Source organism: Trichosurus vulpecula, chromosome X (genome assembly GCF_011100635.1).
Source record: "Trichosurus vulpecula isolate mTriVul1 chromosome X, mTriVul1.pri, whole genome shotgun sequence".
Lineage (NCBI taxonomy): Eukaryota > Metazoa > Chordata > Mammalia > Diprotodontia > Phalangeridae > Trichosurus > Trichosurus vulpecula.
The window spans coordinates 19,610,532-19,633,388 of NC_050582.1; the positions used below are offsets into that span (position 1 = coordinate 19,610,532).

Sequence of the window (22,857 nt, forward strand, 5' to 3'; positions counted from 1 at the left end):
TGGGCATTCTTTGTTGTGAAATTTCAGTAAAATTACCAGATAGTTGTAGCTAAAGACTTAGATATTTTGTTTCTTGGTATTTCTATAAGTTCTTTTCTTCTTTAATCACTCCCTTTCTTTGCTGCAGCACTGAGTAAATTTTAGTATGGCACTTTATCTTCATTGCTACTATAATTTTTAAGAACCTGAATGTCTAATTGGAATTAGTTGAATTTTTTCTGTGATCTAATTTTTCTTGCTTTCTCTAAAGTAATGAGTTTTTTATTGTAATTTGCATACAAAAGTATTCCAAATGTGTTTAATTGCCATCTGTCTACATACCCCTACAGTTGGTCCTTTGAGGAATATAAAACATGAAAATAGTCCCTGCCCTAGAGATTAATGATTCACTTGGAGAGATTAATTCAATTCAATGCATATTTATTAAATTGGTACTATGGGTATGCTAGAAAGATATGATTCTTTCCCTCATAGTACTTACAATCTAGAATGGGGGAATTCCTCGTATAGTGAGGAATGAGTATGTGTGGCCTGAGGTTTTCTGACTGGGGAGGTGACGAAAATATGCACAGAGGAAATGGAGCCAAATTGGAAGAGTGTCAGCAAGAAGTATAGCTTAGCTCTACCCTACAACTTTTCCAAACAGATCTAGAAAATGCTGTAGACTTGAGTCCTGACCAGAAATCCAGGAAAAACAAAATTACAGTGAATTATTTTTTGAGCCCAAATCGGCATAGGTGGAAGACATAGAGGTCTGAGGGCACTAGGGATGAGGTCTGTCCAGGAAAGGCCATGTGGAACATTCTAGCTCAGGGCAAGAAAAGGTCCCAAATCCAGCCCTGATCTTGTGCCAATTGGCAATTCTTTTGCGGACTGCCCAGTTGTGGGTCACAGAACTAGGGCTGAGTGAGGAGGGAACTTGTACCTAGTAGTGACATTCCAGGGGAAAGAGTGGTCATGGGCCTTAAACATTGTATCAAGTAAGGGGCAAGTTCAAAGATAAGCAATAGCTGTGTGACTCTGACCCTAGCAGTAGAATAGGGTCTCAGTTCTAGCTTGAAGCCCACTCTGTGCCAGCATAGACTTCTAGATGACTGATAGTAGTTGAGTCTGGCAGCAGTCTACTGGAATTCTAAACAGGGCAAGCTCATAGGCTTGTAGTTCAGAACAAACCTAGGTCAGGAACTTGCAGAGCTCAGTTCAGGAGGGCAGAAATCAGACTGTACCACTTTGGGGATGCTAATAGCTTTCAGGTCCCCAGTCTGAGCTGTCCTTGAGATCCTAGAATAACAAAGCATTCAATATCCAAAGAGCAGCAACAGGACCAACCTAGATATTCCCTCCAAAAGTGCATGGAACCTGACCCATACATAAAATCCAAAGTCACGCAGTAGGCTGGAAGAATGAGCAAACCAAAAAAGAATCCCATCACTAAAAGCTGTTGTGGTAGTAAGGACACCCAAGACACAACTCAGAAGAGGAGAATGACTCCAAAACATCTATAAGAAAAGTCTCAAAGAAAAACACAGCTTGGGCACAAGTTCAACCAGAATTCCTGGAAGAGGTGAAGTAAAAGGTTGTTTTTTATAAATGTTTTCATGAATGAAATGAGAGTGCTAGAGGAAAAAATTGGGAAAAAAATGAGAGCTATAGGAGAAAGAACTGGAAGGGAAATTAACAACTTGGCACAAGAGGTATAAAACCTTGTCCAAGCAACAAACTCCCTGAAAATCAGAATGACCAAAATAAAAGATAATGCCTGCATGAGACAACAAAAAATATTAAAACAAAATCAGAAGACTACTTTCCCATAGAAGAAAATGCAAGATAACTCATAGCAAAAACAACTGATCTAGAAACCATGTCAGAGAGAGATAACCAAAGAATTATTGGACTACCTACACATCATATTTTAAGAAACCATAAAAGAAAACTGCCCAATCTCTTAGAACCAGAGGACAAAGTAGAAAAAGAAAAAAATATACCGTTAACCTCCTGAGAGAAACCCCAAAATGAAAACTCCCAGGATCATTATAGCTAAAATCTGACATTTCCAGGCCAAAGGAAAAAAAAATATTGCAAGCAGCCAGAAAAAAAGAATTCAAGTACTAGGGAGCTACAGTCAGGATCATACATGTTTTAGCAGCCACTATCATGAAATTGCAGAGAGTACAGTATTCTAGAAAGCAAAGGATATAGGCTTACAACCAAGAATATATTACCTAGTTAATCAGAGTATAATTCTACTGGAGAAAAAGTGGATCCTTAATGAAATAGAGGAGTTCCAAGCATTCCTGATGAAAAGACTAGAGCTGTGTAGAAACTTTGAAGTTCAGACACTGGAGTCAGGAGAAGCATAAAAAGGCAAACATCAACATTCAAAAGGGGACTAAAGGATAAACTCTGTTCGTTCTAATATGAGAAGTTGATACATGTGTCCCCTATGAACTCTATCATCATCAGGGGTCATAGAGGGAGTCTAATTTAGACAGAGGGCTTGGGAATAATTCTGTAATGTTTTAGTGATCTTAAATGAAGGATGGAAAGGAAAGGGAAGGGGAATACAATTGAGGTGGGAGGAAGGAGTGGAAGGATGGGGAAAATTATCTTATATAAGCATGATGTGCAAGTAAAAGCCTATATAAAAAAGAGGAAGAGGGGTGGGAGAATGGATGACATTTGAACCTCACTCTCATCTGAACTGATCAGAGGAGGTGGGAACACACACAGTTGCATACAGAATATGTTAAACTCATTGCAACAAGAAGGAAAAGGAGAGGGAGAAGACGAGGGAGAGTAGATTTAGATGTGGACTACTCTTAAACAAAACACATTCTAAGGATATACAAAAGTATTTATAACAGTTCTTTTTGAGGTGGTACCTAATGATCAGGGCATAATGGCATATAAATGTTAAATGAAATGCTGAAGGGGGTGGTTTAAATGAAACTGTATTGCTACAGTCATATGAAAGAATGTTCCAGATCAGTCAGTAAGTGTTTATTAAGTGCTTATTTCTCTAGGCACTGTGCTAACCACTGGGATTAAAAGGAAAGGCAAAAGATAGTACTTGCTTACTAGGAGCTCAGTCTAATGGATTTTTCTGATGTATTGATTGGTTTTATTGGATGTTTTTGATGTGTAAATGGATTTTGTTAATTTTTTTCTTCTCATCTTTCTCTTTTAAAATTATTCATTACAAAGGTTGGCTCTTTGGGAGAAGGGAAGGGGAAGGAGTACAGGGAAAATGTAGGTGATGTGAAACCCAAAATATATTTAATAAGCATTTTTTTTCGAAATTAAACAGTAGAAAGAAAAATTTTTAAAAATCTGCAGAAGCATTAGAGGACAGTTAGAAATCGAGATGTGGGGGGGTAGAGCCAAGATGGCGGCTGGAAAGCAGGGACTAGCGTGAGCTCCCTGCCAAGTCCCTCCAAAAACCTATAAGAAATGGCTCTGAACCAATTCTAGAACTGCAGAACCCACAAAATAGCAGAGGGAAGCAGGGCTCCAGCCCAGGACAGCCTGGATGGTTGCTGGGTGAGGTCTTTTGCGCGTGGAGCTGGGAGCGGAGAAGAGCGGAGCAGAGCCCAGCATGGGCCGCGCGGACCAACCAGACCAGGAGCTGGGCGTAGCGTGCCCTAGTGCCCTGAATCAGTGAGCTGCAGCAGTTACCAGACTTCTCAACCAACAAACACCAAAGACAACAGAGAAGGTTAGTGGGAAAAGCTGCAGGGGACAGAGTGAAAAAAGGAGTTCTTGGTTGTGGCCACCGCCCCGGGGGCAGCAGAGGTGGGGCAGCTACAGAACTACAGCTGCAGTTGCTTCTGGCCCCAGGCCCACCTGGTGGGAGGAATTAAGTGGCAAATCAGAGCAGGAGTGAAGAGCCTGCTGAAGATCTAAGTCCAGTCTGGCTTGAGGGTTCTTGGGGAAGGAGGACTGCTGGTGTGGCAGAGCTGGCACATCCCCCCAAGCTTGGAAAATAGTACTCTTTTACTCTACAAGCAGTCATACCCTGCTGAAAAACTCAAGGGTCAAGTAAGTTGGCTGGGAACATGGCCAGGCAGCGAAAATGCACCCAGATTCAGTCTCAGACTTTGGAATCTTTCTTTGGTGACAGAAGACCAAAACAGACAGCCAGAAGAAGTCAGCAAAGTCAAAGAGCCTACAACAAAAGCCTCCAAGAAAAACACGAACTGGTCTGAGGCCATGGAAGAGCTCAAAAAGGATTTGGAAAAGCAAGTTAGAGAAGTAGAGGAAAAATTGGGAAGAGAAATGAGAAGGATGAGAGAAAACCATAAAAAACAAGGCAATGACTTGCTAAAGGAGACCCAAAAAAATACTGAAAAATATACTGAAGAAAACAACACCTTAAAAATAGACTAACTCAAATGGCAAAAGAGCTCCAAAAAGCCAATGAGGAGAAGGATGCCTTGAAAGGCAGAATTAGCCAAATTGAAAAGGAGGCCCAAAAGACCACTGAAGAAAATACTACCTTAAAAATGAGATTGGAGCAAATGGAAGCTAGTGACTTTAGGAGAAATTAAGATATTATAAAACAGAACCAAAGGAATGAAAAAATGGAAGACAATGTGAAATATCTCATTGGACAAACCACTGACCTGGAAAATAGATCCAGGAGAGAGAATTTAAAAATTATTGGACTACCTGAAAGCCGTGATCAAAAAGAGAGCCTAGATGTTATCTTTCAAGAAATTATCAAGGAGAACTGCCCTGATATTCTAGAGCCACAGGGCAAAATAGAAATTGAAAGAATCCACTGATCGCCTCCTCAAATAGATCCCAAAAAGAAATCTCCTAGGAATATTGTCGCCAAATTCCAGAGCTCCCAGATCAAGGAGAAAATACTGCAAGCAGCCAGAAAGAAACAATTTGAGTATTGTGGAAACATAATCAGAATTATTCAAGATCTAGCAGCTTCTACATTAAGAGATCAAAGGGTTTGGAATATGATATTCTGGAGGTCAATGGAGCTAGGATTAAAACAAAGAATCACCTACCCAGCAAAACTGAGTATCATGCTCCAAGACAAAATATGGATTTTCAATAAAATAGAGGACTTTCAATCTTTCTCAGTGAAAAGACCAGAGCTGAATAGAAAATTTGACTTTTAAACACAAGAATCAAGAGAAGCATGAAAAGGTAATCAAGAAAAAAAAATTGCAAGGGACTTACTAAAGTTGAACTGTTTTGTTTACATTCCTATGTGGAAAGATGATGTGTATGATTCATGAGACCTCAGTATTAGGGTAGCTGAAGGGAATATGCATATATGTGTGTGTGTATAAATATATATATATATATATGTATATATATATGTGTGTGTGTGTGTGTATATGTATATGTGAGTGTGTATGTATGTATATATGTATGTGTATATATATGCATATATATACATATACATATATATATATATATATATATATATAGAGAGAGAGAGAGAGAGAGAGAGAGAGAGAGAGAGCGGGCACAGGGTGAGTTGAAGATGAAGGGAAGATATCTAAAAGAAATAAAATCAAATTAAGGGATGAGAGAGGAATATATTGAGAGAGGGAGAGATAGAATGGGGTAAATTATCTCACATAAGAGTGGCAAGAAAAAGCAGTTCTGTAGGAAGAGAAGAGAAGGCAGGTGAAGGGGAATGAGTGAATCTTGCTCTCATCAGGTTTGACCTGAGAAGGGAATACCATACATATTCAATTGGGTATCTTACCCCAGAGGAAAGAAGGAGGAAGAAGATAAAAAACGGGGGGGGATGATAGAAGGGAGGGCAGATAGGGGTGGAGGTAATCAAAAACAAACACTTTGGAAAAGGGACAGGGTCAAGGGAGAAAATTCAATAAAGGGGGATAGGTTAGGAAGGAGCAAAATATAGTTAGTCTTTCACAACATGAGTATTGTGGAAGGGTTATACATAATGATACGCATGTGGCCTGTGTTGAATTGCTTGACTTCTTAGGGAGGGTGGGTAGGAAGGGAAGAGGGGAGAGAATTTGGAACTCAAAGTTTTAAAAACAGATGTTCAAAAACAAAAAAAAATTTTTTTGCATGCAACTAGAAAATAAGATACACAGGCAATGGAGTGTAGAAATTTATCTTGCCCTACAAGAAAGGAAGGAAAAAGGGGATGGGAGGGGAGTGGGGTGACAGAAGGGAGGGCTGATTGGGGAACAGGGCAACCAGAATATACGCCATCTTGGAGTGGGGGGGAGGGTAGAAATGGGGAGAAAATTTGTAATTCAAACTCTTGTGAAAATCAATGCTGAAAACTAAATATAGTAAATAAAATAATTAAAAAAAAAAGACAGCACATTATGGCAAACCCTTAATAAACTTTGTCTTTTCCCTTGAAAAAAACATCACGATGCGAATAAGTACAGAGTGATCAAGTATGGATTGTATATGTAAATAGTGAAGAGATAGGGAATACTAGAAAGATCAGTATGGAGTTGTATTAGGAGGGCAGAGTTTATAATCTCAAAGAGGATCATAAACATGTCTGAAACGTTCGGAACCGCCGGATATAAGAAACTCTCAAAGTAGAAGGCAGAAGAATTAAAACATTTATTTAGGCTCCACAGTAACCAACCCATGAACCAGCAACCCCATTTTGATATATTGATCAAAAGCTTCCAGGCCCAATAAGTACGCCTTGAAAGAGTAACCAGGAGGCTACAGAGAAGCATGATTGCGTAAAGCAAAATCATGTTTCCCCCTCTATGGTAATAAGATTACCCACTGGACTGAAGTCTTTGTTCAGCTTCCTCCCGTAGGTCAGCTCTGCTACTGGCAGCTCCTGCTTCAGCTGTGGCTGTGTCTGTAACTGTAGCTGTAACTGTCGCTGTAACTGTCGCTGTAACTGTCGCTGGCTCCAACCGGAAAAGGAAGAGAGAGTCTTCAAGCTGTCCTCTCCCCTCTTATAGAGTTTTTGACATCATCAAGCACCGCCTGAACGACCAGGGTCGATTGGTTCTTGACTTGGCCCCTCCCCCTAGCATAGCCGTTAACACCTCCCCTCAGCCAGCCCCATGACTCATCACACAGGAAGTTGTCTGCTTCCTGGAATGCTCCTTGGGCCTCCTGCCCCGGAAGAGCAAGCCACAGTGTCCAGAGGCTCAATGAGGTAAGCTGAGTCATTCAAAGAAAACAAAGGCCATTCTGGCTACACTCCACCCCTTGTTATAGGATACATAATCTAATCAGCCATGTATCCTAGAACATACATTGTGATCCAATTACAAAGGAAACTAAAACATATCATTCATTATAAAGCAAAACATATCATTTGGTGACATTCCTAAATATTGGTTTACGATTCAAATGTGATCCACCCCTAGGTCCCAGCAAGATAATCTCTTCAATCAATCATCCCCAAAATAATTATTAATAATTCAAATGTCCACCCCTAAATCCTTGTATCCATTACATAGGATCAATAATATCATAACAATAAAACAACACAGCAAGGATAACACAAAATAAGTAAACAGAACACTATCATCATTTCCACCCCCCCTTGAACGATTGGGGCTCAAAATCTTGGGGTGAGGGGTGGAGGTCTCATTTTCCATAGCTTCTTCATGCTGAAATTGGATGTAGAGATGGCCCTGCCCCCAAAAAGTCCCATTCCAGAGGTCATTTCTTTAACGAGCTGGCAGGAATTCCAAGAATGCTACATGCTTAGGCAGTCACCGGAAAGTGCAGGGTGCTTAAGCCTGAAGGAAACAAAACTAGCAACAAGGTTAGCCAAAACAAAGGACAAAAAGAATAGACAAGTATGGACTATAATTCTTCAAATAAAATCATCTCAAGTTTGGTTGAGATTTCAGTTATGCAAAGATCCAACATCAGAGCCAAACTCAGGTGGGAAATGTTTCTTTTCAAAAGGAACATAATGAGGAAGCCAAGAGGATCCCACCCTAGATAGAGACTAAGATTGTCCTCCCAGCCTTTCCCCAAATGTACAAGTTTTCATCCGTTAATCACACAAGATCACCTTCAGTCTGAGTGGCTTATGGCATTTACCAGCATCAGCCATACCTGTGGAGTCTGTGAATCTATTATTATAACCTATTCACGGTAAAATATATGGTTCAGGGGTACGATTTGGTAATTATTTTCCCCTGAATAGACAACTGTTACAGTGTTGTCCTTCCCATGGGCTATAACTTCTGCAGCCTTTGGAATATCATCTGGCTTCCGTTTTACCCATACCTTAGCTCCTGACTTTATTCTATCAATGGAGCAAGACCCTTTTGCCCCTCTAGTAGTTATTTTGGGAGGAGGGTCAGTTTTCACAAAGGGTATTTTTTCACAGGGGATAATAATGACTTGAACCATCCTATCATTTCTACAAAATTGTACAGGTTTTTTACCCATATTCTGGAGTGTCACAACAATTTCTTTTTGATAATTAGAATCTATCACTCCAGCCAATACATGTATTCCTTGAGCCGCTAATCCTGGTTTAGGTAATATCCGTCCAAGATGATTCTTGGGGATTCTCATACATACTCCAGTAGGGGTTTTTCTTATCTCTTTCCTATTTAACCTAAAATTCTCTATACAATGTAAATCATATCCTGCTGAACCAGGTGTTCCTGGACTTGGTAGTGGGACATCTTCCCTCACAGTCCAAAATTCAATGTTTTGGATCTCACATGTTTGCTGTTCTCTGATCTGCAGATTTGGGGTCATCATTCTGGCTAGAGGTGTACTCCCCCCTAAGGGCCTATTATTCAAATTACGTAAGGCAATAGACAAATTATCCTTCCAATGTCGATATGAATTATTTGAGCTTAATTTTCTCAGCTGTTCTTTCAACAATCCATTCATTCTTTCAATTAGCCCAGATGCTTGTGGGTAATATGGAATATGATATATCCATTCTATATTATTCAACACACAATATCTTTTCACTTCTTTGCCCTTGAAATGTGACCCATTGTCACTTTGAATCTGCATTGGGGTTCCATAATATAAACTTACAATATCTAGAGTTTTACAGGTGTTTTTCTGAGTTGCATCTTTATAAGGATAAGCCACTAGTACACCTGAATAGGTGTCAACACACGTACATACATATTTACATCCTTTATCCTGGGGTAGTGGGCCAATATAATCTATCTGCCAAATTTGGGCTGGAACTTTTCCCCTTGCTATTTCTCCAGTAACTATCCTAGGAAGAGTTCGTTCTTTTTCTAATTGGCATATACAACACTCCTCTGTTATTTGTTTTAACAACGCATGAGAAATACTGATACCTCGATCCTGTGCCCATCGATGGGTGGCCTGGACCCCTAAATGGCCAGCAGTCTGGTGGACCCATCTTGCTAAGGCTGGGTCATCAGTTGGAGTCGGAGTAGGAACAATACATTCAGTAGCAATCTTTGCTAGTCGATCCGCATGTGCATTGTACTCACGTTCTGGTGTGGTCAGGGTTGCATGAGCATCAACATGAAAAACTGACAGATCTGTAACCAAAGACATGTCCCATATATTTTCCCATAACTCTTTACCCCAAACTTGTTTGCCATGAATCTCCCAATTCTGATTCCTCCATATAGGCATCCACGTAGCTAATCCATTAGCTACCGCCCACGAGTCAGTAAATATATGACACTGTCCTCCTTTCTCTGCTCTGATGGCCTGATGCACTGCCATCAGTTCAGCATATTGGCTACTTCCACCTATCCCAGAACTTTCCAGAGTTCTCCTTGTACAGGGGTTATAGGCTACTGCTTTCCAATGTCTCTTCTGTCCTAAATATTTTGCTGTCCCATCAGTAAACCAAGCATGTTTCTTCTGTTCTTCATTTAGTCCGTCATATCCATTATTCCATTTCACTAAGGATGGTACCATCTGTTGCCTAGATTCAAGGGGCTTTTCATTGCTCTCAGTATCAATGTTCGCCACAGATTCATGTAGAGCAGAAACTCCATTTTTGCCTGCTCTGGACCTATTCTGAATATACCACTTCCATTTGATTATGCTTGCCTCTTGTGCATGTCCAATTCTGTGAGAAGCTGGGGTACTCATTACCCAAGTCATAATTGGAATTCCAGGCCTTAATACCACTTCATGACCCAGAGTTAGTTGCTCAGTTTCTACTAAAGCCCAATATGCAGCTAACAGCTGCTTCTCAAAAGGTGTATATTGCACTCCAGATGAGGGCAGTTTCCTTGACCAAAAGCCTAAAGGTACACTTCGGCTTTGTTGTTTTTGCCACAGACTCCAATTTGCATAGTCATCTTGTACAGTCACTTGTAACTCCACTGGCCCATTTTGCATAGGCCATAAGTCTAGAGCTAATTGAATAGCAGCCTTTGCTTCCTCAAAAGCTCTACTTTGTTCAAGTCCCCAGTCAAATTCATATTTCTTTCTGGTGACTTTATACAAGGGTTTTAAAATCTGTCCCAAATGTGGGATGTGGTGTCTCCAATAACCAAACAGCCCTATGAACTTTTGGGCCTCTTTCTTATTGGTAGGGGTGGGAAAATCCTGGATTTTTTGTCGAGCTTGTGGGAGAATTTCTCGCAGTCCTCTATTCCACTGTATCCCCAAGAATTTTACAGTTTGAGCTGGCCCTTGAACCTTTGCGGGGTTGATTTCCCATCCTTTGCTTTTCATATGGTCAATTAATAATGCTAAACTCTCCTCCACCTCCTTTATATTCTTTCCCTGTATCATGATGTCATCTATGTAATGTGTAAGCTGTACACCAGGTAACTTTAATTCATCCAAATGTTCAGCTACAATCCTGTGGCAAATAGTTGGGCTATGAATATATCCTTGCGGCAGGCGTGTAAATGTATACTGTCGGCCTTGCCAAGTAAAAGCAAACTGATTCCATTGCTTGGGGTCTATTGGGATTGTAAAGAAGGCATTGGCCAAATCAATAACTGCATACCAAGTCCCTTCACGTTTTTGTATTCTCTCTATTAAAGTAACCGTGTCTGGGACAGCAGCATACAAGGGAGGAGTCACTTTGTTCAGCTGTCTATAATCTACTGTCATCCTCCATGTTCCATCTGATTTTCGGACTGGCCAGACAGGGTTGTTCCATTGAGTAGTTGTAGGGACTAACACTCCTGCCTCAACACATTCTCTTATAGTGTTGGCAATTTCATCTTGCCCACCTGGCACACGATATTGCCTCAAAGTAATTATTTCAGAAGGTTCGGGCAAAGTGATTGGATCCATCTTGATTTTCCCCACTAAGACTGCATTAATGCCTATTTTCCTCACAGCAAATTGGTATTTCCCTTCGGGTAAATTTAAGGTCATACCCTTCAATATGTCTATTCCAATGATGTATTCGGGAATAGGCACAATAACCACACTATATTCTTTCTTGGGCAACTGTCCAATTTTCATCATCAATTTAACTTGCCTGGCTGATATTTCAGTCCCTCCTAGTCCTGTAATGGTAATAGGAGTTCCATGGCTGAACTTGTCTGGATTTCCATAAATAAGGGTGGCCTCGGCCCCAGTATCTATTAATGCCTCAGTTACCGTACTTGACCCATTTTTCCAATATATGGTCAAGTTAATGTGAGGTCTGCAGTCCAGCTTACGTATTTCCTTAATTTGGGCTGGGGCCTGGCCTGTTCCCTAGTATTCCCTTTCATGTGATTCACTTGGGTATGAAGGTTCAACATCTGTAGCACTTGCAGGAGCAGTTCTGATTTCCCTATCTCTCCTGTTATCAAGGCCTTTATCTCTGTACATTCTATATAATTCATTGGTTGGAATTCCATCTATCATTTCAAAACCTACCCCTGCTCTCAATAAAGCAGTAAACATTTCTTTCCTTGTTACTCTCCTTTGGCGCCAAGTTTGCTGGTTATTCACCCTTCTCTCTCGAGGAGATCTATCCCTTCCCCAGTCACCTAAGTCATGTAACTGTAAAATCTTATTTATCACTGTTGTAAGACGGCTCCCTACTTCTCCAAGTAATAAATTCAAAATTAGTTGTTTATAAGCAGGGGGAGCTGTCCTAATTATTAAATTCCTATGAGGCAGTTCCATTGGATCATTGTAATATTTGTCTGCAGTTCCTATCATAATGGCAGTCTTCATTACCTCTTCCTTTAGTCTCATGATACAATCTCTAAGTGAATACCAGGGTCTGTGCTCAGTGGGCCACATAGAATCAGTAGCATATCTCTTATTGCATCCCACAGCGGCTAATGCCAACAGAGTAGTCCTGCTATCACCATCTCCTTGCTGATGATGTTCCCTAAAAGCTTGTTGAACTAGAGGATCATGGCTGATACCTATGAATCTCATGCAGTCTGTCCTATCCACTGATATTCCACTGGCCCCTTGATCACTGAGTCTTACCATCCAAGATATCAATGGTTCTCCTATTCTTTGGCTGAATCTACTCAAAATATCTGTGACCTCTTGCGGTGAGAAATCTTCCTGAATTTCCCTTGTAACTGAATCTTCACCTCGGGTTTCTGTCTTCCTCCTTTGTATGGGTCGAGCCCTTGTCTGATCATTTAACCATCTCCTGTTCTCTGTGTGAGGCACATCCTGAACCCCAGTAGTGTTTTGTGCCTCAGCCCCTAACATTGTCTCATTCTCTCCCCACTCACTTCCTCTGCCACCATGGCTAGGACGAAGCAGGCAGTCAGGCTCTTTCTGGGCTGGGTTGAAATGCACTCTGGGCTTTTTTGGTCTCCTGTTGCTCTTAGCCACATTAATAGAAAAGTTCTCATTTGAGTCAGTTTGGTCTCCTGCTATCTGAGATTCCCCTTCTTGCTGTGGGGTAGGAGTGCCCCCATGTCTTTCACTTAATCTCAATCTTTCGTATACTAGCCGGTAGGCTGATAACACTATCCAGCTTTGCCTAGATAGTGATGCCCCTGACTGAATCCCAACTTCTCGTAAACACTTTTCCAAATCCCTCGGATCTCCTCTCCGTAGCCTTGGTTCCCAGTTTTCACAGGGTCCAGCTTTTTTAGCCAATTCTTTTGCTAGGGAGGAATAAAATGGATCCTCCCATCCTGGGATATTCATCTCTTCCTCTGGAATTGTTCTGCTTCTAAATAGAGATCTTATACCTAGCGATCCCATCCTGGTCGCCAAATGTATTAGGAGGGCAGAGTTTATAATCTCAAAGAGGATCATAAACATGTCTGAAACGTTCGGAACCGCCGGATATAAGAAACTCTCAAAGTAGAAGGCAGAAGAATCAAAACATTTATTTAGGCTCCACAGTAACCAACCCATGAACCAGCAACCCCATTTTGATATATTGATCAAAAGCTTCCAGGCCCAATAAGTACGCCTTGAAAGAGTAACCAGGAGGCTACAGAGAAGCATGATTGCGTAAAGCAAAATCATGTTTCCCCCTCTATGGTAATAAGATTACCCACTGGACTGAAGTCTTTGTTCAGCTTCCTCCCGTAGGTCAGCTCTGCTACTGGCAGCTCCTGCTTCAGCTGTGGCTGTGTCTGTAACTGTAGCTGTAACTGTCGCTGTAACTGTCGCTGTAACTGTCGCTGGCTCCAACCGGAAAAGGAAGAGAGAGTCTTCAAGCTGTCCTCTCCCCTCTTATAGAGTTTTTGACATCATCAAGCACCGCCTGAACGACCAGGGTCGATTGGTTCTTGACTTGGCCCCTCCCCCTAGCATAGCCGTTAACACCTCCCCTCAGCCAGCCCCATGACTCATCACACAGGAAGTTGTCTGCTTCCTGGAATGCTCCTTGGGCCTCCTGCCCCGGAAGAGCAAGCCACAGTGTCCAGAGGCTCAATGAGGTAAGCTGAGTCATTCAAAGAAAACAAAGGCCATTCTGGCTACAGGAGTGAAGTTAGGAAAGAGCAGCTTGGTCTATCATAAAACTGCATTTGGAGTGAGAAGGTTTGGGGTCAAATCCTGACATGGAAACTTAGCACCTGATCTCTCTCATTCTCAGGTTTCTTGTAGGCAAAATGAAGTTCTCTAAATGACCTCTAAGGCTCCTTCTAGCTCTAAATCTGTGATTCTATGATTCCAAAACTTTAGTGGAAGAGAACTTTGAGTTGAATCTTCAAATAAGTAGTTGACCTAAATTGTCAAAGACTTAAAAGGGGAAGGCTTCCTAGGAAGGAATGACAGAAGCCACCAGATTGGCGTGTCTAGAGCAGATGAGTCTTATCAAAGAGTAGCTAGAGAATGTAGTTGTAATGACTGGGAGGTAGGGGAAGCCTTTACCAACCTTTCTTAATTCTGATATCTTCCCTCTGTTAATTATTTCCTATTTATTCTGTATATGGTTTGCTTTGTATATATTTGTTTGCATGTTGTTTCCCCCATTAGATCATTCATTCCTTGAGGGCAGGCACTGTCTTTTGCTTCTTTTTATTTTCCTAACTCTTAGTACAGTGCTTGGCATGTAGTAGGTGATTAATAAATGTTTATGGATTGATTGATAGAAGGAAGGGAAGGAAGGAGGTAAAGGCTCAAAGTTTATATATAGTTATACATAGTTGTTTGCTTATCTTTTCTCATTAGACTATGAGCTCCTTGAGAGCAGGGACTGTTTTTTTGCTTTTCTATGTAGCACTTAGTGCAGTGCCTAATACATAGCAGGAACTTAACAAATGTTGATTGACTGACCACCAGCACCTACATGATAGGTGTTCAATAGGTGTTGCTTGAATTCTTTATTGGGGTTTTGCAGCAAAACTGTGCTATATGGTGAACAGTTAGATGGTTTGATAAACTAATGTTTTCCTGCCAGTTTTATGTAGGATTAGGTGTAGCTGGAAAATACTGCTCGTCATTTACTAATTGGGGTCTTGGTTCAGTAGGCTATACAGATTTAATGAGGGATGGGACTAAAGATGATAACTAGAGAAATAGGCTTAACAGTATAGAAAACTATGCCAGGAATAGAATGGCAAAATGAGATAGGAGAAAAATCCCTTTGGCCATTCATTGTGGTAAAGAAGTTGAAAAGGATTGATATTTTTGAGTATCCTCAGAAAAGACAGGGAATTAGATACAAAGACAATCCCTGTCCCTATCTCTTAGAAGTGTTTGTGAGTGTGTATGTGTGTATACATCTATGAGTACATAAAATATATGCATTATATATACTCACATGTATATATGTAGTCATATATGTGAGTATATACAGGCATATATGTTTTATGTGTGTATGGCAGTGGCCCCCAAATAGAAGTATAGTGTTTTACACATAGTACCTTTATTTGATTTTCTCCTAAAAAGTTGTTATAATACAACGGGAAAAGCATTGGATTTGGAGTCAGAGGAGCTAAGTTCAAATTCCACCTGTGCTACTTCCTCGTTTTGTGGCCTTAAGTGACTTACTTACTCTCTCTGGGCCTCATTTTCCTTCTCCATAAAACAAGGAGTTTGGGTTAGAAGGCTTTGTGTTCTCTTCCACTCTGATCACATGATCCTGTGGGATGTATTTAGCACCCTTTAGCGCCATATAAGGCAAGGGAATTTACTCCTGATGAAATGATAATAGATGAAGCATGTTTATAAAAGTTTCCAGATTTAAGTTGGTATTCTGATTAGGCTCGTTGCTGAATATTGCTATTTCTCATTTAGTCAGGATTCAGATGAACATGTTGAAGAAGTCGGTGCTGTGCAGAAAAATCCTGCCTCTGTGACGTCTGCTAGCTCAAATGACCCTCCGGACTCGATGGGCACAGCTTGCTCTGATACGTCTGAATTAACGGCACCGCTCAGTGAGCCAGAGACTGCACAGGAAGTACCTGATATAGATGTGACACTGGGGAGCGAAAACCATGGTGGTGATACGGATTGTAATTCCAAACAACAGGAAAAAGCTGACAATGTACCTATAGGAGAAGATGTTGTTGATGCGCCCAAGAAGAATAGGATTACTTACTCCCAAATTGTTAAAGAAGGCAGGAGATTTAATATTGATTTGACCTCAAAGGTAGGCACAAATTTTACCCATCTTATCATAGGCTAGTGCTTACTTTTAATTGATTAAATATAGTTTGAGGGCCCACAAGTCCAATTTCCATTGGAAGAGGGAGGTAAAATATTTCTTTTGCAATGAGATGATAGCATGGTCAGGCACACTAGTAAATATCAGAGCCAGGAGTCAGCCAATCATTCAGCAAGTATTTATCATTCATCATTGTGAACCAGAAACTATGCCAGGCATTGAGGGTATACATTCTACTTGCAAGGAGCTTAATAAGGGAGACAAGGGTATATGAAAATATGTACAATGTAAATATAAGGTGAATAAATGCAAATATACACAGAGTCATTAAATACAGAATAGTTTAGGAGGGAGGGCACTGACAGTTGGAGGGATTGGGAAAAGCTTCATGATGTTTGAGCTGCATCTTAAAGAAGAGGAGAGTTCTCTAAGGGAGGGCATTCCAGGTATGGGTGATAACAAATATAAGGGGATATGTGATTTTGTCTGCAAGGATCAGAAAAGGCCAATTAGACTGGACACACAGTGTAGGAGGGAGAGTAATGTCCTGTTAGGCTGCAAAGATAGATTAAGGCCAGGCTATTTAAGGTTTTAAAAGTTAAACAGAGGAGTTTTTATGTGATCCTAGCATCAAGAGGAAGCCACTTGAGTTGGTTGAGCAGGGGAATAATATGGTCAGATATGCACTTAAGAAAAATTACTTTGGCAGCAATGTGTAGAACGGATTGGAGTTGGTGAAACACTTAAGGCAGGGAGACCAATTAGGAAGCTGTTTTAATAATCTAGGTGAGAAGTAACAAGGGCCTGAACTACAGTGATAGTTTCATGAGTGGACTGAAGGGGTAGGATAAGAAAGGTGTTGTGGAAGTAGAAACAGCAAGTTGTGGCAACTAGAGAGTAGAATAAGGATGGCCGAGTGAGAGTAAGCTTTAGAGTCTAGCTCTTCTTCCACACCTCCTTGGCAAAGATGTAGAGAGAATCCACCAGATTGAATTCTGTTTGGGAAATCCAAGAAGTCATAGTGAGTCGTTATTTTAGGCCAGGGCAGTTTTGGAGCTGTCTGTGGACTCTAGAGAAGGAGTCTGGCCAGAAATGCATGGCTGTGGTGGCAACAGCAGGGAGCATTCCAGTACCCAGGGACTGAAAGAGGGGTGAGACATGGCACCAGAAACAGATGTCAAGGGATCCCCTGAGCAAGTGCTCAGTGCAGGAACGTGTGCCATCCAGTTGCTCTGTCACATACCATCCAGTGCCAGGTGTCAAATCCAAAATGGAAAGGAATGGTCATGAGCATTAGCCCTAGCTGTGACTGAACATGGAACAAATTCCAGGAAGTACATGGTAGCTGTATGGGTGACTCTGATCCCAAAAGCAGAGATCAACGTCCCAGACCAAAGGGGAGCCAACAGTTCGGTCTCCCTGAAACTGCAGAGCCCCTCTGCAGGCCAGTAGAGTGGTTGAGTCTAGCACAAGGCTGCTGAAAATCCCAACCAGAAATAAGCTGATAGACCCAAAGCTGGGTCAGGAACTTGCAGAACTGAGATCAGGAGAGCAGTATACAGACTTCCCCCTGGATCATATCACTTTGGAAACACTGTAAACTTGCAGGTCCCCAGACTGAGCTACAAAATCAACAGAAGGTCATAAGGGGACAGAAGCTCAGGCCAGACATCCCCTTCACGAGTATGAAGAGCCCACCACTAACATAAAGTCCAAAGACAAAAAGTAGGCTGGAAGAATTAACCAACAAAAAACAAGCTTAATCATAAAAAGCTAGTATGGTGACAAGGATGCTCAAGACACAAACATGGAAGAAGAGAATGACTTGAAAAAAATCTGTAAACAAAGCTCAAAGGCAGATGCAGCTTGGACACAAGTCCAACAAGAACTCTTAGAAGAATTAAAGAAGGAGCTAAAAATTATTTTAAAAATCAAATGAAACTGGGGAAAAATAAAATACTAAATAAATTAAATTTTAAAAAATGAGTGCTAAAACCAAATGAGAGCAGTAGAGGAAGGAATGAGAAGAGGCAAAAGATAGAGTGGAAGGATATGGAAAGAGAATTAAAAGCTTAGGAAAAGAGGTACAAAAAAGCTTTACTGAAGATAACTTCTTGAAAATTAGAATTGGCCAAATGGAAGCTAATGACTCCACAAGACATCAAGAAATAACAAAACAAAGTTAAAAGACTGAAAAAATAAAAGACAATGTGAAATATCTGATACTAAGGCCAATTGAACGGGACGGTAGATCAAGGAGAGATAATTAGGAATCAGTGGACTACCTGAAAATCATGAATTAAAAAAAAAAGATCCCATATATCATCTTTTAAGAAATTATAAAAGAAAGCTGTCGAGATATCCTAGAACCAGAGGGGAAGGTAGAAATTGAAAAAGGCTGTTGGTCACTTCCCCAGAAAATTGAAAATGAAAACTCTCAGAATTATTTTAACCAAATTCCAGAGCTCCCAGCTCAAGGAAAAAGTACTACAGGCAACCAGAAAGAAAACATTTAAGGATGGAGGGGCCACCAAATTCAAAGGAGTGGAGGGCTTGAAATATATTATAATCCAGAAGGCAAAGGATCTAGGATCACAACCAAGAATAACCTACCCCACACAATTGAGTATAAATCTACAGGGGAAAAAAATGGATCTTTAATGAAATAGAAGATTTTTTAAAGCATTCTTGATGAAAAGACCAGAGCTGAGTAAAAAATTTGACATTCAAATATAGGAGTCAAGAGAAGCATAAAAAAGGAAATGTGAGTGAAAAATCATACAGGATTAAACAAGATAAAAACTGTTTACATTTTTATATGGGGAGATAATACACATAGCCCCTTAGACCTTTATCATTACCAGGCTTTTAGAGGAAGTGTAATTGGACTGAAGGCCTGGATGTCATTCTTTTATATTTGGATGATCTCAAACGAAGAATGGATGAGTGGGGAAGAAGAATGCATTGGAAGAGGGAAGAAGGGAGAGGACAGATGGGGAAATTGTCTCACATAAATGGGACATGTAAAAAAGAGTTTGTGCTGCAAAATGGGACTACCAAGAAGTAAAAAGCATGTGATATTTGAACCTCACGCTCATCTGAACTGGTTAAAGGAGGGACAAATACACATACACACGATTGGGTACAGAAACATAGTTTACCCAGCAGGCAAATTGGAAGAAAAGAGGTAAAGAGAAAAAGGGGTAAAGGTGAGAGGGTAGATTAAGGGAGATGTTCAGAAGTAAAATAGACTCTTAAAGAGAAGGCAGGGGAAAAAGGAAGAAAATGTTGGGAAATATCAGATCTCAAACTATATTACAAAACTAATCTGGTACCGGATGAAAAATAGAGAGGTTGATCAGTGGAACAAATTAGGTACTCAATATACAGAAACAAATTAACACAGTAACGTAGTATTTGATAAACTCAAAGATCCCAGCTATTGGGCCAAGAATTCGCTAATTGACAAACAATGCTGGCAAAATTAGAAAGTAGTCTTGCAGAAACTACAACATCTTACACTGTATATCAAGATATGCTCAAAATGAATGCATGATTTAGACATAAAGGGTGATATGTTAAGCAAATTAGTAAAGCAGGGAAGAAATTACCTGTCAAATCTCTGGATAGCAGAAGAGTTCATGACCAAACAAGAGATAGAGAAGTTTAAGGAGGTAAAATGGATAATTTTCATTACATAAAATTAAAAAGGTTTGGCACAAACACAATCAGTGTACCTAAAATTAGAAGAAAAAGCAGGAAACTGGGGGAAAAATTTTTTGCAGCAAGTGTCTCTGATAAAAGGTCTCATTTCTCAAATACCTAATAAGGAGCTGAGTCAGATTTCCAAGAATAAGAGGCTTTCCTCAGCTGATAAATTATCGAAGGCTATGACTAGACATTTTGTAGAGGAAGAAATCTAAGCTATCAATAGCCATATAAAAAATACTCTAAATCACTAATGATTAGAGAAATGCAAATTAAAACAAGTCTGAGGTACCATACCCATCAATCAGATTGACTAAGATGACAAAAAAGGAAAATGACAGATACTATAGGGCATCATGGGAGAACATGCAGACTAATGTGGGTAGAACTATGAACTGGTACAACTATTCTGGAAAAAAATTTGTAACTATACTAAAAGGGCTATAAAATTGTGCATATCCTTTGACTCAGAAAACTAGATCTATACTCCAGACAAATCAAGGAAAGAGAAAAAGTGTCCATATGTATAAAAAATATTTCTAGCAGCTCTTTTTGTGGTGGCAAAGAATTAGAAACTGAAGGAATGCCCATCAAATGGGGAATGGCTGAACAAGTTATGGTATATGAATGTGATGGGATACTATTATGCTATGAGAAAAGATGAAGAGGGTGGTTTCAGAGAACCCTGAGATGTATATGAATTGATGCAAAGTGAAGTGAGCAGCATCATGAGTACAGTTTATTTAGTAACAGCAATATTGTAAACATAATCAACTGTGAAAGACTGAACAACTCTGATCAACACAATGACCATCCACAATTCCAAAGGACTTGTGATGAAACATACTGTCCACCTCCAGATGGAGGACTGATGGACTCAGTGGAGATTGAAGCATATTTTCTTGTCTTTCTCCTTCCTTCCTTCCTTCCTTCCTTCCTTCCTTTCTTCCTTCCTTCCTTCCTTCCTTCCTTCCTTCCTCCCTCCCTCCCTCTCTCCCTCCCCTCCCTTCCTTCCCTTCCTTACTTCCTTCTCTTCCTTCCTCCCTCCTTCCTTCCTGACGTAGCTAATGTGGGAATTTGTTGTTTTGCATGATTATACATATTTGTAATGAGTTTTTCTTGCCTTCTCAACGAGTGCGGGAGGCAGAGGAGGAAAAAAGAATTCAGAACCAAAAAATGAATTTAAAAAATTACAAAATACAGATTTGGTAACTAACTATATATGCGGGGTGAGGAAGATTGAGGAGTTGGAAAGATATTAGGTAGCATTTATAGACAGCTTTCAGTTTTGCAGAGCTCTTCACATATGTTATTTCATTTGATCCTCACAAAAACCATATGAGGTGGGTACAAGGGAGATAACAACATCCACCTCCCAAGGTTATTGTGAGGATCAAATGAAGTAATATTTGTAAAGCACTTGGGACAGTGTCTGGCCCACAGTAGGTGCTTTATAAATGTTAGCTATTAACTGTTATTGTTAGATGCTATCGTTTCCTTAATTTAAAGATCGGGGAACTAAGGCAGGGGTCAAGTGACTTGTTCAGGGTCACACAGATAGTAAATGTCTGTGGAAGAATTCAGACTCATTTCTTCCTGACTACAAATCCAGCATTCTATGTAATATGCCATCTAGCTATCCATAGGTTGGTGATATCTTTGACACAAAAAAGTGGAAGAAGGGAAGATGTGGGGGAAAGAAGATTAATTCAGTTTTTTTTTAACACATTTTATGCATGTTCAATTTTAAGATATCTCTGGGAAATCTAGTTTGAAATGTCTAGTAGACTAGTAGCCTGGAAGATATATTGATCTCATTTGCATAGAGATGATAGTTAACTATATGGGAGCTAATGAGGTTACAAAAAGAGAGAAAGAATATATAGGGAGAAGAGAACAGGGCCCAGTAGAGAACCTTCAATAGTACCCACAATTAATAATATGGATGATGAGCTAGCAAGAGACTGAGAAGGAGCGTTCAGACATGTAGGAGGTGAACTAGGAGACAGTAATGTCCTTAAACCTAGCTGTTTGCTTCAATGGTGCAGTCCTTTGAGGTTGCAGGCCAAGTAAAGATAGAGTTCAAGACCTAATAGGGAATAGTAAAAGGCGGGCGGGGGGAGCCTACTCCTATTAGGAACACAGAAGAAAAAAAATTTGAGGGAAGGACTTTGTGGTTTCTTTTGTTATTCCTTCCTTCCTTCCTTCCTTCCTTCCTTCCTTCCTTCCTTCCTTCCTTCCTTCCTTCCTTCCTTCCTTCCTTCCTTCCTCTATCCATTTATTTATGTTTATTTTTAACATTCATTTTTAAAAGATCGTGAGTTCCAAATTCTTTTCCTCCCTCCCTTACCCATTGAGAAGGCAAGCAATGTAGTATCAATTATACATGTGCAGTCATGCAAAACATATTTCTGTATTAGTCATGTTGCAAAAAAACAACCTACAATAAAAAGCAAGAAATATAAAGAAAGTAAAAAAAAAAGGTATGCTTCAGTTTGCACTCAGCATTCATTACTTCTGTCTCTGGATGTGGAGAACATCTTTCATCATGGATTCTTTCCGATTTTCTTGGATCATTGTATTATTCAGAGTTGCTAAGTATTTCACATTTGATCATTGTTTCAATATTGTTGTTACTCTGTACACTGTTCTCTTGGTTCTGCTCACTTCATTCTCCATCAGTTCTTATTAATCTTCCCAGGTTTTTCTGAAACCATCTTGCTTGTCATTTCTTATAGCATAGTAATATTCCATCACAATCATATACCACAACTTATTCAGCCACTTCTTAATTGATGAGCATTTCCTCAATTTCCAATTCTTTGCCACCATGAAAAGAGCTGCTATAAATATTTTTGTACCTATTGGTCTTTTTCCCTTTTCTTTGACTTCTTTAGGATACAGAACTTGTAGTGGTATTGTTAGGTCAGAGGGTGTGCAGAGTTTTATAACCTTTTGGGCATAGTTCCAAATTGTTCTCCAGAATGGTTGGATCTGTTCACAACTCCACTAATAGTGCATTAGCATCCCAATTTTTCCACATCCCCTCCAGCGTTTGTCATTTTCCTGTTCTGTCAGGTTAGCCAGTCTGATAGATAGTGAGGTGGTACCTCAGAATTGTTAGAGCATTTTAAAATGTGACTATTGATAGCTTTGATTTCTTCTTCTGAAAACTACCCGTTCAT

The 22,857-nt window shown here is 40.1% G+C and overlaps 1 protein-coding gene across 1 annotated transcript in view; it reads left to right on the forward strand.

Annotated features, from left to right (window-relative positions):
• Positions 1–22,857, forward strand: part of CHM (CHM Rab escort protein) — a 214,523-nt gene that overhangs the window by 66,531 nt on the left and 125,135 nt on the right. Inside the window, exon 5 of the mRNA XM_036740069.1 lies at positions 15,595–15,949. Within this exon, the coding sequence (XP_036595964.1) occupies positions 15,595–15,949 (355 nt within the window). The remainder of the gene's footprint in view (positions 1–15,594; positions 15,950–22,857) is intronic.